This window comes from Andrena cerasifolii, chromosome 5 (assembly GCF_050908995.1).
Source record: "Andrena cerasifolii isolate SP2316 chromosome 5, iyAndCera1_principal, whole genome shotgun sequence".
NCBI lineage: Eukaryota > Metazoa > Arthropoda > Insecta > Hymenoptera > Andrenidae > Andrena > Andrena cerasifolii.
Window position 1 is genome coordinate 9,401,196 of NC_135122.1, and position 14,714 is coordinate 9,415,909.

Here is a 14,714-nt window from a genome sequence, read left to right on the forward strand (position 1 = left end):
GAATGATCCCATGGATTTCGCGCGAAATTGTTTTCGAAGAGAAAGTAATTTCAAAGAAGTGGAATGGTGTATTGTATTCGAATTGGTACTTCTTTTTTAGCTTAAATTCTTGATATACTTTTTGGAATTAGAGTAAATATGTAATATCCTTTGAGTTTAACCCTTCGTTGACACGCTTCTTTTCCCGATCAATTTCAAGATCTCTAGAATGTATTCCAATAATTTTGTGATTGAAATTTTATCACAGTTTTCGTAAGGAAATTCTAGATTACCATATGTCGAGAAGAAACAACGAAAATCTTCAAAGCATTGTAACTTTTACTTTCAATATTAGAAGTTAAAAAATCTACAGAGTTGTTGTTCGTATATAATATTTTGCGAAAAAAATAGTTTGTAACTCGGCTTTGGAAAAACGGTATTTATTTTGCATGTAGAAGGTGCAGAGCGTCAAAATCAGCTCATGGGTGGCTCACACCCAGGGTATCAACGAAGGGTTAATACAATGTGGGACAGTTTGGAATGAAGTAGGAGTGTGGATTCGGTACACACTTCTAAAATCAACTTATCTAATTTCTGTTGGATCGTTTACTTACTTCTGTGCCCTTTGTCCATGTTTGCATCTCTTCTCAGCTTTATTCTTCTTTTTGCGTTAACCCAGGGTGCTGCGACAGAAAGTAAAGAAAATATTTCTCTTCTACTTTTATTTCAATCAACGTTTACTTCTGTTTTACATTGAACATCTGATTTTCGAGCTATTATCGCAGGCGCAACGATTACGGAATATGAAAACGACTATAATATAAAAGGGAATGTCATATTTCGTAGATTCGTGACCGCAAATGGATTACCATTCCCAAAGTTCCACTTATTTGAGGTAAATGACCTTTGGATTATGATAAGGACTTCCCCCAATGCTATCGCAGAGAAATGATAACAAAGGAGGAAACTTCGAAGGGTGGATGAAGATTGGACCAGCTTCCTTTTTTATAATGCAGACGCGTGACTTCCGCTCGATGTAGCGTAAAGACGATTTCGTTTATACCCCCAATTCCATTGTCGATCGATGCTCATTCTTGCAGAAAGTGAGTTGGCGTCTCCCACTCTCTTTGGCAGTCCACCATTTTTTCCCCAGAGGACCGTGAAATATGATAAAAAAAAGTCTATCGGAAAAAGGATCTGTTTGCTCCACAATGTGAAAAATTGGTAATACAGCGTCCCAAGGAAATGTTTGAGAATCATTTTCTCCCTCAATGACCACCTATTCCCTAAATATGCCGTATCCCCCGTGCAATAAATAAGCATTCCTTAGAAAAATGGAACAGCAATTTTGTCAACATTATAAATTGATAAACGGCCCTGAGATGTATCGAATAAAAACCTTCTTATCTGCACTGCCCACACCAAGATTGCAGTCTCTCCGATATGGTACCATAGAAGCTTTTCATAGCTTTTTTACGGCAACCTTCTGAGGGATCTACTTGCAAACTGATCAAATTTCATATTCCGCTAGATCCCCCAGGAATTGCGTCGAAAGATCAGGTTCACTGTCCCGCGACTAGCTTTTTTCACTTTCACGTTTACTTCTTTGGACAAATCCCTTCGCCCATACGCGTGCATGTTTGTTCCATCGGCGAAGCACTTCGCCAAAAGAATTTTTACCAGCCAGGAAAAAAGTGCTCTCGCTTGGAATATTTCCTATAAAATTTTTCACGTTAGAGATGGCCGATTATCTTTTATCGATGTACTCCCTTTCGTCGAGATACTTCGTCGGGAATGAGTGTTCGTTTGCATAAAGTGTTATTGGTCTCTCTCGCAGAAAATAGTAGGAATATGTAATATCGCTATGGAAAAATGTGACTGATAAGTTACAAGTTCAGTGCTTTTAAATTAACCATCAAAATGTGCAGAAAATTATATGGCACGCCATTTCAAGGGATGAGACGGATGACGTTTATGCTCGCTATCGCTATGCATTGTCATTTGTGGGAAAGAAGCTTGTAACTCCTGTGTAATCAGAGATGGGCAAAATTTTTATTTAAATAAATTTCGAATGACGAATAAGAGTTAAAAAAATTATTCGTCATGTGTCGAATAAAGTTGATCAGTTAAAGTTGAAAAATTTATTCAACGCTGAAGTTGAAACGGACCACGAATAAATAAATTAACTTTAAGTAAATAATCTAAAATTAAAGTAACTTTTCTTGATCTGTTATTTAAATAATTTTTTATTTAGTTAATGCCCAACTCTTGTTGAAGAAAACTGAGTTGCAGAAAGTACCAATTTGGCGGAAGAAGTTGCAAAAAAAAATAGATTAATGTCACTTTGTGAAACTTCTTTGTTAATCCCAGTAAAGAGGAAAATAGCAGATGTAAAATGATGTTGAATTTTATAGCAGAAACGTAACATTTCGTCAGAAACTCATAACTCGTAATATTTAGCGTCCCCACATTGCTGTGTGCTTTTAATTAACTTAAAATCATTTCTATCCAGCATTATCTTAACTTTTCTGCTGCCTTTGCTCCTGATTTCATTAAACTGCGCACCATGAGAAGCAGTAGGTACAATGTTCGGGTGAATAAAAATTAAACGATCGTCGCGAATGAGTTTTTAAGCTAATAGAACCAACTGTGATAATAAACGAGCTTAAGGGTATAGGTCTGTGCAACGGATAAAGAACAAGGACGTCATTAGAGAATTTTCACATAGAAGAAAGGATGTCCACGTTCAGCAAGTTCGAAATCAATCATCTGATTCTTAAAGCAATATTACAGTTCAAGAGCATCTTCATTCACTATTAGATCTGTTTCACTGCACTCTTTATTCTCCCTTTTCTTTTACTGTACAGTAAACCTGAAGGGACAATAACTACATTATCTTGCTTCGTAATATGATCTCTAAATTATGTAGGAAGATCTACTTCTCAATTAGAGATCCTTTTAGTAATCTTAAATAAACAAATCTCTCAAAGGAGAATAAAATGGTTCCAAAAGAAGTTTCATTACCATTTTTGCAAGGAGTTTTCAAGGAAGAGTTGACAAGAAAGTTGCTAAGATATTTTTGAGAGTTGATGGTTGTGGAAGTGAAGGATTATGAATAGGATTTAATATAAATTAGTACATACTTTTAAGTATTCTGTTGACATAACAAAACAATTTGGAAGATAATGTGTATATTGTGCGATGCACGTAGCAAAATAGAAAGAATTGTTGTTGATATGTAAGTGTAGAGAGCGAGGGAGAAGCAAAACGTGAAAGAACAAGTGATGACGGTCCGTTTATGGTCAGACGCGCGTGGCAAACCAATATTACTGGAGATACGTCTCTCCGTGACCTTTCGCGTTCGCATTATTTTGAAAACTATTTCAAGTAAACGTTATTCAAACTGATAGGAACCTCAGATATGTGTGCAGCAATTCCATTTCAAATCAATTTTTCACTCTTGTAGAATAAACGTAGTCTACTTTTCTGTATAATACGAAAAACCTCGTCACACCATAAAACTTATTAAAATAAATTACACTTACATAATGAATGTAAAGCATGATATATTTGCGACAGTGTCAGAGTGAACTATAGACACCGTGTAAAACAAAGAATGTCGCTTCACAAAACATTCGTTTTCTGTTTTATGCTTTAGATTTACCCCCTACAGTATTGTCACGAATTTAAAGATCAGCTTGCATAGACATTCCAATTTTATGAAACGAGACATCATTTAAAATTTCACAAAAGTCTGATTTACAGGATCTCTTTATACTTCTTAACATTGCATCGAAATGTAAACCGGAGCACGGATGATTTAAATTTTGTAGATAATTTCTGAAAAGTTAAATGTCAAAACTATGGTTAAATTTCTGGAAACCACATCGCGCTCATCGCAAATTTTATTCAATACACTTAAAGACTGTACATGCACCTAGAATTATGCAGGCGGAAGTCAAACTTATGTCTGCTATAAAAAAGCTTACAAAACATGAATGATGTAAGTAGACTCTACTTCAGCCGCGCGTAAAAGTGTGCATTTTATGAACCCGTGACCCACTATATTGCACTTTGGAATTCAAAATTCACCGTTGTCGTTTTATTGATTTCCACGGCTAAATGACGTCATCTTTACAAGTGCACGATAAAGGTAAGAGTTGGCGCCCTTAAATCGCAGTACGCCTGCGAGTCAAAAGTTGGATCATTTCGCGTATATTTATAAATCGAAATGCATCGAAATCTTTTAATAAAAAAAATATTGAAATACTTTAACGACAATTATTTTATTTACAACGGAATTAACTTCGGCTTACGAGCAAAATTATAAGAAAATTCATCCACCTGATCGCGCAGCCTACCTCTTTTAAATCATCGATATATTTAACGATCTTTGGTAACACCGATAGTTTTGGAATATTACACCAGTAGTTTCAGTTACGCCATCCACCTCGTACACCAATATCCAAGAACATACTCCAAGTACACCGTGATATTGTTAGCTGAAGTTATAAGTTTTAGGATAAAGCGCCTCAGGCGTGGAAAACAATAAAGGCCCCGTGATATTACTTCGCCGTAATGTGGAATAAGAAGAGGGAGTTTAATGAAAGATTCTCGCGAAGATACTCACTCATATCGTTGTCCGCATGGTGGATAACGATCTTAATGCTCTCCCCGTCCACGAGGCTTCCCTGTCGGGCCAGTTCGCGATCTTCAGCGGCCACCCTGTTTACAACTGGCGGAGGAACCACCTTTGTTGCTCCTGGAGCTACAGATGTCAACGCTTTTATCGCGTTTATATCCGGTCTGAAATCATAGTGTCAAGCATTGACTTGCACGCGGAAATAGTGTGTAATTTGTAGATTGAAGGATCAGGGGAATAATAATTATTGTATTCTCTCTTCCTCGAGCAGGGATGTTAAATTATATAAAACGTCTGCTAACACTAGAACTACCAGCGTCGGATGAACATATACCTAGTTCTACCACACCCGTCAATTCGAAACATGTGCTTTTACATGTGGTTTTTTGGATAAAAATTATAAATGCAAAAACAGCATTTAATGTATTAAATTATTTGTTTATAAGGTAATTGTGTCGATAAGATTTTGTAGTCACTGTGATTTCATGTTACCACGAAATAATATCACTTGGTTCGACATTTCGGAAGAAAGTATCATGCAATAGCAGTAATTATTGCACCAGTTTATAGTATAAGAACGAGAATACATTTTTGTGATAAATAACGGCGAATCTTTGTATAAATGAATAAACAGATATTGATCTATATTTTTTAGTCTAAAACTCATTTTATAGGTAACTCATTTTAATGACTAATTTTCATTCAGACAGGTCTTGGTATATTTAGGTATACATTAAATAGATAATTAATAATTAAAACATTTGAACAGGAACAAATAAAGAAATATAACCGTTGTTCCATCTTATTAAAAGTCATCATAAACTTCTACGTTTATATCAGCATGGTGTTAATAATTTTAAAGAAAAATATTCGCAACCCATCAGTTTGACGGGCTTGGTAGTTCTAGTTTTAAAATGCGCTGCAAAAAAAACTAGGAGAAAAGTGATCTCTTAATTATTTTAAGTAGTGCTGTTATTATCCTCGTATTTATATGTTTAGGTACCAGTAAATTAAAATTATTTGTGTTTTATACATTTGCTTGTGTTTGAAATGTTCAACTGCCTTTATTTATTCAAAATTTCTGTTTGAATGATAGATAAAAGCTCCTTCGTTAATCGCCGAATCCATCACACCCGGATTTAACAAAACTAGTCAAGTGAATATTAATTATTCCACAATGCGGTTACTATTATTATAATTAATTACAATATTATTATTATTAATGGAGCATCGATTCAAATTGATTGACCGATTGCACATAATAGCATTCAAAACTTAATTGACGTAATATTTTAATTCCAATTTCCCACACGTTGCTTAATTTCCAATTGAATACATAAATAATTCAATTAAATCGCAAAGCTTTTTCGATTCTACTTTACGACCTATTCTCGTTTAATATTCGCTTCAATATCACAATTATAGAGCATTTTGCTGGTTACATTTCGTTCTGTCTAGTAAATAATAACGAGCTCTAACAATCGCCACGGTCGTTACGAAGCACAGCACAAAGAACAATTTATTCGTTGCACGTTTGCGATATTATGACTGCAGAAGGTAAAACTCGCGTGGAGAATGTTTTACATACAACAACGATTGCACGCGTACAGACTGTTAACGTGTGATCCGCAATGTTTCACTGTACTTTGGCATCCATTAGACTTACGAAATTGCGTCATGTTATTAGCAGAATTAGTGCGTAGTGCTCGGTGAAATTCAGAGTAACCCATTTCGTTTATCTTCAGTCGCATTAATTAATCGTGTGACGTACATCGATGAAGTTAGGTAAAACGAAACAACTGGAAACCAGGAGTTCTGAATTATTCAATCGTGAGTCGATGGGATCAAATTCGCTTTCCATCAGTTGCTTAATGTATGACATGTAAAGCAATATCGTGATGATTTAATCAATCCCTTTTGGTTAAGCCTCAATTAAAAAATGCATATTAGAAATCATCCAATTTTTCAGATGATTTGTATAATAAATACGAAAAAGATTTATTGCATCATATGTTGTATCTACGGAGAAAAAAAATCTTTAAAAAGAGCTTAATTTTTCAAACCGCCACAGTGGACTGACTCCTTAATGTGGACCAAATTTTCGGTTACTTTCTCTTTTTCATTATTACTGAGAGTTTGAAATATAAAAGTTTATTAATTTCCCTATGATATTATGCAGTTTTATTTGTTCCCATCCTCTGCCGTAATTTTTTATTCGCCTTAAACAAAGTGGTACACCAAATATACTGCACTTCCTCTATATAAATGAAATACACAACTAGGCGAAATTTTTTGTCCTTGCCATAAACGTATCAGATCAGGTCACTTTGGAATTAGTAATAGGAAAGACACAGGTACAGTTGCCTAATAGTTACACTGTCCCCTGTAATCCTAATTAATCTGGGTCTCGACCTAAGTACCTAAAGTGTCCCATCGGTCTGGAACACTTCTGGAGTGGTCGAGAAGATCGAGAGTGGCTTAAGAAGGTTGATGCTCGAAAAGCGCTGAATCGAGTGAAACATGGCATTTCGCGAGGCCTCCGCTCAACTCATGAGCTCCCAGCAATCGATACCGCCCATTCGGATACATCCGTATTAAAAGGGAAGCGGCGGCGGTTGAACGTTGCTTGGGAGAAGCGCGAAGAAAGGTGAAGCACCAGCGTTTTCCGATGCGTTGTTGTGGATCGTTGTGAATCCCCCACTATATAATCGTGCAAATTTTTTCAACGACGGAGAGATAAGAGGACCATCGAGAAATACCTTCAACGGAAGTTTTAATCGCTTCTGGAAACTCTTTCCAGCTAGAACGTACTGATACCCGACCTCTGAAACTCAAACTGTTCCTCTTTAAAGAACCATCGGTCAACGATTTCGTTCCCTTCTTCGCTTGGCCAGCTCCATTCTGGTTATAGCGGTCTTCTTCTCGAATTAACAGAGGCCCCTCTAATGGCCTCCAAAGGTATTAAATGGTGGCCTCGAGGCTTCGACTACTTTCCAGATATTTCACTCGATGTAGCCCGTAATGCTTTCGAATGAGAAGAAAATATGGTTGAAAAGTGTTGGGATGTAATTTTACTAGGGTGTGTAATTGCAAGGGCATTTTGTGGTAATATCGAGAATGAGATATAAATTTAATCATGTTGTTGGATGGTTAAAGCAGGTTCTCCGAAGTTAAAAGTATTCCTCGTTTCAGAATATGCCACTTGAAATATTAGGTAACAATATTCAGGAAACCTTGAAAGCTAATAATTGCCATCAGTGCGATGGCGGAGTAGAAAATATCTCCGTAACTATTAACTTTAGACTCTGATGTCACGTAACATACTATTTTATTCGATATTCGATACTCCTATCAGTATCAGAACGATACGTTGACTCTTCCCTTTAAATAATATAAAGGTAGGTATATTTCGTAAACAGCAAGTGTTTATAAAGTATCCCTTTGGTATGGCATCAAAAGAGGTTTAGAACCCCTAAAAAGGACAAAAAAATTCTCAAAAATACTCCACTGTTCACATATCAATCAATCAACTTACTACCTAATCGACTGAACACCTTGAAACCATTATTTTACAGACAATCGTACGTTTACCAGACCCTTCCCCAGTCTAAACTCCAATTAACCAGTCGAATCTGCACCCACATCTCCCAATAATTCTGCATTAAAATGCAAAATCGAGGAGAACTTGCCCAACGACTCGGCATTGAAGGGTTAACGATGGCAACGAGTCTAAATCGATATTTGATAAAGAAGGGGATTCATCTCGGAGAACAATGACACCCAGCCCTCCGTCGAACGGAGCCATTTCGCGAAAATCGAGAAGTAATTCCACCCTCGGGATTAATAAGGCCGTTGTTGGGAACGCGGATATGAAGCCTCAGAAATTCGGGCGGATCTGTGGAATTGCGATAACTCCGGGCGGCCATGTAGGAAGGAAACGGGGTTACAACGTCAGGAAGACGTGTTCGCGAGAGCTCGCGTGCATAGGTGTGGCATTAATTATTTCTCTAGTGGCGGGAACGTCGTGTTTGCAATCTACTTCACTTTTTGCTGGTTCCGCGGCCGAGCCGCGTCCTTACAGGGGGGAGAAGAGCGGAACACAGTTGAACGAGGGAACAGCCAGCCAGCGGGAACGCCGGTAATTTACCGCTCAAGACGCGATCCCGGGGAATTATACCTCTTTTTAACACTTTAACGTTACTCCTCGCGTTACTCCTTACTCTCGTTCCCGTGCTACAATTACCAAGTTAATGTGCGGCGAGTGGTTCCTGGCGAGGACGAGGAATGATTTCGACGGGAGCACGTTTGTTTGATAGTTCGCTAATCCAGATTGCTGTAATGGAATCTAGCGTATGTAGAGTGTGTTGACGTGTCACGATGTGTATGTGTGTGAGCGTGGATGTCCTGACACTGAGTAATCGCTGGCTTCTTTTTGTAACTAGGGTGTTTGACGTGCGAGCTCGCAATTTGTTACTTACACCGCACCGAATCTTACCGGAGTTCCTCAAGTGTCAGTGGATGTACACCTTGTACCACCTAGTTTTGTGTGGTGAAAATTTTGGTTGGAAAGAAAAGCGTGAGAAGGGAAGGGAAATTAGTGATTCGGTGCAGGTACAGCGATTGGGTATCGTAAACGGAACTGACGATCTGAGAGACATCCTGGTCTAGAATTTTGTTATTAAGGTATAAAGTAAACCAACTGAAGGAAGTAAACAACGTTGAGATATCGATTAATCGTAAAATTGTTCGCAAGGGCCGATTCTTAGAGGTTTATTAATTCCTTGACTTTAGGATTCTTGTTAGCTGCTGCCTAGTTTTGTGGAACAACTCGAATGGGGTTTGGGATAATAATAAAGTACGATAGTTAATTTAATCTACTTTGGAAGTATCACAAAAATGGATCCAAAGGGTAGCAAAAAAGATTCGAGTGTAAAGAGTTAATTGCTGTTTGATCGTTGTTTTTTTGGATAAATTGGTATAGTGGGGGATTTATTGGGGATGATATTTGTCACCCATGAAAAATAGGTGCTACTATTATGTTTCATTTGGGATAACAGCACGTGTATTTTACCCAAACAAATTGAGTGATATGTATTGACTAAGTTATTGTAATTTTGCTAGGATATGGTAATTGATATACATACATGTAAGTGTAAGTGACTTTTGTTAAAGGAATTTTGTGTATGATTAATTAGATTGTAAAACGCCCATAGTGGACCCCCTGCATTTTGAACAAGAGCAATTTTGAAACCACCTCACTCCACCCACGTGTAATATTTTAATTAGTACTGAGTGTGAAGTTATAGCAACTATAGTTAACAAGTGCCCCACAGGAAGCATAAACGTGGAACGCAATTTTCATGGCTGATGGGAGTTGAGTGTCCCTTTAACATGAATTTTGGATTATGATTTGAATCTTTTACATTACATTTTTAACGAGGTACTAACGTCTCAAAATATGTTTGTGATATTTTATACTTCCATTGAATTTTGCTTGCAGATTTACTAAATTTATTAATCTTTCCTCTTAATATTATGCAGTATAAATATTCTTTATTAAAAACACGAGATTCATTGTGTTCATCAAACGCGAATAAATCGATATATAATGCAACGTTGTTTTTATAAAATATCTGTTTCGTTATTCATTACTCACTCGTAGGGTTTGAAACTTGCGCAACTTCTGGGAAAATTAAACATCGAAATAGAAATACAGAAAGGTTTCAAAAGAATAACCAGATTCATATTTTCCCAAGGCTGATAAATTCGAAACCCGCTTATAACGGGTTACTGGATTCAAAATAAAAGTCTTGTGTCCCTGATTGTATGCTTTGGAAGTGGGTCCCTTATATTGTGCCGTCAAAGAGGAAATATTTCGTCTGCGGAAAGAAAACCTCTAGGGATGCGGAAAAGGAGACGGGTTTCAGCACGTCGTGTCGACTACTCGACTTAGAAGTTTCTTTTTCAACGTATGCAAACGAAAAGTAACATTATATAGGAGTGATGTTATATACTACTATCTTATACATGTTTCCACGAATAGTACAGTAACAGAAATTTTCAAAAGCAATTCTATATATGTAGAGTAGTAAACTCTACATATAAACTATTTAAACATGATTTGAATGGATTAAGTAGATGCAATTTGGCACTTCCAGCTGTTTTGCTTTGAATCGTTTGTTGAATTTTGTCAAAGAGAGAATATAATGACTTTGGAAAAATAAATACCCTTCAATGAACAATAGAGTTTCAGGGACTTTGTACATTTAGAAGCTGCACTAGCCCATTATAGAATTTCTCTAGAGCTATTTTGTTCTCGGTTGTCTTTTTTTTTATCAATTGTTTGCACTTTCAACGTACTTATTAACCATAATATGTATGTACATTGTTCAGGAGAAAAATAATAATCACTGTCTATGGCTACGTGGAAAACTCAACATTTTGGCACTCACAGCTGCGATCCTCGTCGTCTGGTGCGTCTTTCCTCGTCAGGAACCAAAACGGGTTGAGGCACCACTGCTGGTGGAACCACTGGCACAGACGTTCCCTCCAAGTTCATCATACTTTCATCTCCAGCCCCGACTTCGTACGGCATCAATGGCTTCACTGCACGAAACGACGACCGTCGGATGGTCGGCCTTTCCTCTGGTTTCCTGCCACCTGGGGAATGGAAGTTTCGTTCGCATCAGCACACACGTTCTCCGTATCTTTCAAATTTTAAATTAAAAACCTATGGATTAGTTACGTTCGTGGATCGTTCTCACTGTTCATCCCCTACGTCTATTGATTGAAATCGTAAAATCCAAAGGCACAATCATCCCTTCTTCCTCTACCAATTCATTCTCTACCATTCACGGCTCGATTGTTCCCTTCTCTTTCAACTTTTCAACTGGAAATACTGTGCACTACAGCATGCGCAACTATTGAAGTGTTTATGCAGGGTAGTCAAAATTTTTTTGATATATACTATCCACACGTGTGGAATTCGGTCGTGCAACTGGTGAAATTTTTGCCAATCATGGATTCTAGAATTCGACAGTTTTCGAGTTATAAAATATACAAAGTTTAATTCGTTACAGAAGATGATTGATACTGCGAGTTGTGTATTTTAATGGGGCTTTTGTAAGGAGTAGTTCTCAGAGAAATATTAGACAGGTGTTTTTTGTTATCGGCAATCGTTCATGTTGAAAGCGTGTAAACATCCCCTAAAGCTGGGGGTCGACCTGACTTTTATACCTGTGACAAACATTCAGTGGACAACTGGCAAAATATAATATAACTTAAGGGTACCCTCCAGTCAAAACGCTTGAAAATTACGTGATTTTCATGAATTAAAAAGAAACAAACTGCACAAGATACAGTAAAAAAGCTTTTTGGACTTTATTACTACATACTTGAGGAACAAACAAAAAATAATTGTTTGAATTCTATCAGTTTTTGCATTAGATATGCAGCATTCATTGTACCACTATAGAAATTAGAGCTCTTGACAGGCGCCACTGTAAGAAGCTTAATTATGGACCGATTTCAAAAGCTCTTAGGGTATTCAATTCATAATTAGACTCGCTATCGTCTTATCCACAAAGAGTAATTTTGGATCACCCATTTTTTTTTTATGGACAGTGGGGATTCGATATGTTCCCTTGTTATCAACAATCCTGTATTCGTTGTTTCAGTTTATTTACAACGTTAGAATAATATACAGATATAATATTGTAAGAGATTTACGTATGTGAATGGACGTGGCAGTGACAATATTGAGAGAATAAGTGTCACTGGGTTATTAAAAATAGTTACAAGTCGACTCTGTGTGTTTACGTTTATGTATGTGTTGGTGAGTCTTTAAAGCTGACAGGTGGGTGGTAAATTTGTCCTTTAATCGTATCAGTCTTTAAAGAGCAAGCAGAGAGAGAATTCATAGCCAATTCAGAGAGTTTAGCGAGTGGAGAAAGTTTCGGTGAATAATGCTTAAGTTGAAATATCATTACTATAATTACCCGATAGTCAATCTATTTTATCTCCTCATCGACCACTCTGAAACACAACTCTTCTACGTATAGACTACAGCAAGTGTATTTCACAAAATTTCTAATAACAAATGTTATTAAAAGCTTAAAATTAGAGCGGTTATCGTCGAAAAGTATCTCGACCATTAAGTACAGATTAACGCTTAAGTTACAGATCCGGTTGAAATTAGGTGAAGTTAGGCTCGGATTGTCGTGCGGACATGGATGTGGCTAACTAGAAGCCGTAGTTCCCGAAGGAAGCTAAACTCGATTACACGTCCCAGGGACTTTCGTCCCACGATAAGGGCGGCAAAAGGCACGGCCGAGATAATCGAGTGTACGTCCTTTTGAAACTGTCCCACGACTAACTCTTGCGGTCTCAAAGCGTAACGCTGCCCGCGTATTTGTCCACGAGGAAGCGGTAACGTCATTTACGCGGAGAACTTAAATAGATTAAACGAAATGAAAAGCCGAGGATCGCGGAAGGTCGAAGGTTTGACGGAATAAACGATTCGAAACCATCGGGCGGAGAAGTGGCAGGTCGGGGACACAGAAATAAACACTACACAGAGGGTATGAATTTTTCGGTAACAAACGCTTCAGGAAAATTCGTAAAATTGACGGACAGTGGTGAACGAATTATTCAATTATCGTCTGGTTTTATTCCCCTTCATTAAATTCCATCGAAACGTATTTGTTGTTAAATTCATCGAGGGCTGGTGGAACCGCGTTCGATCTTTAGCGGTACGAAAGCGAGCGCGATTTTTGAAAAGCGGCGCATAATCGGGGCTCGTAATTGAAAATCAGTGGCTGTGCCAGCGTAATGGAAAACTGTAATTTATCAGCCACTTAAACGAGCCAGCATTAATTAAAACGGAGTTAATTAATGCAGCCACTGTGCTGTCGATATTGGATGATCCTTCGCTCGCGTCACATACCAACTGCACAATACAGAATATGTTAATGTACCCGGTAAATTTAAGAGAATTATAAATCCTTCTTTCGAAATATCTAGTCATTGCTGACAGATGATAATTTTAGAAAATTTGCATACCTTCCCATTTTGGGAAGACGTCGCAGCAAGGTCGTAAATGCCAATCATTATATATATATAACCACACAGTAATATATGCATCTAGTTAATGCACACAGCTCGTGCTGGGAACGCCAATGGGCGTTCAGCGAGTGTGTTTCGTAAATACGAGCGAAGGATCTCCGCACGCGACATATGCTAAACTTTCAATCTCCACATTTAAAAGAGTAAGCTTTTCTACCTTGCGCTGAAATTGATGCCCTGTGCTGTGCAGCCGCGATGGCCATGGCATTAAGCCCCCCGACTACTGGGGTGGCGTAAACGTCGTAGGCTGATGCTCGCCTCGGCAGCTGGGGCGGAAGTCCCAGGCCAGGTTCAGGAAGCGCATGCTGCCCACCACTCCCACATATACCCACGTTCTTCATCTCGTCGTCGTATGATCTTTGCCTGGTCATTCGGGATTTAACGCGAACAGTGCCGCCAGTCTTACGAGCCCTCCTACGACGGTCCTCTTCATCGTCTATTTCGATCGGTTCCGGTGGCTCTACTAACATTACGATAGACCACATGACTTTCGAAACGCTAATCCTTCCTGTTGAATTCTTTCATGTGTAACACAGGGGTTTTGGTAAATTATCAATAATACTTTTCCATAGCGGAATCCTAAAACATTATCCAACAAAATTTAACTTTTTTTCTGTTCTCTAACATTCAACGGCCGTTGCTTATAGATTTTTGTGCGCTGAAAACGATTCCGCAAACCGTTTGTCGCCATCATTTTATTCAAATAGATCCACTAATCTCTGAGATATTTTCGGTACCGCAAATGCTGTAACTATGAAGAGGCCTTAGAAGAAGGGGCTGCTGTAGCACCAGTTGCTAAGATATCAAATTTCGTTTTGAAGAGAATACAGCTTAATTTATGCACAAGACAGTGCATATCTTGATTTTTAAATATCAGGTTTCAGTATATGGAAAAAAAATCTTAAAAAGGATTTCCCGATTTGTCAGGGGTCCTTTTGATACAAGTCAGTTCCCTGTAATGATTTTGAAT

General features: G+C 37.8%; 1 protein-coding gene across 8 annotated transcripts in view; it reads right to left on the minus strand.

Moving 5' to 3' along the window:
* Positions 1-14,714, minus strand: part of Fife (regulating synaptic membrane exocytosis protein fife) — a 125,871-nt gene that overhangs the window by 43,741 nt on the left and 67,416 nt on the right. For 7 of the 8 annotated variants that reach the window (XR_013085382.1, XR_013085383.1, XM_076813165.1 and 4 more), the window contains 4 exons: positions 13,902-14,207; positions 11,074-11,281; positions 4,610-4,785; positions 594-662 (listed from right to left, as the gene is read on the minus strand). Coding sequence is in view for 6 of the 8 variants with exons in the window: in XM_076813165.1 (XP_076669280.1) it covers positions 594-662; positions 4,610-4,785; positions 11,074-11,281; positions 13,902-14,207 (759 nt within the window). In the remaining 2 variants the exon portion in view is untranslated. The remainder of the gene's footprint in view (positions 1-593; positions 663-4,609; positions 4,786-11,073; positions 11,282-13,901; positions 14,208-14,714) is intronic. The other variant, XM_076813164.1, reaches the window with a different exon arrangement.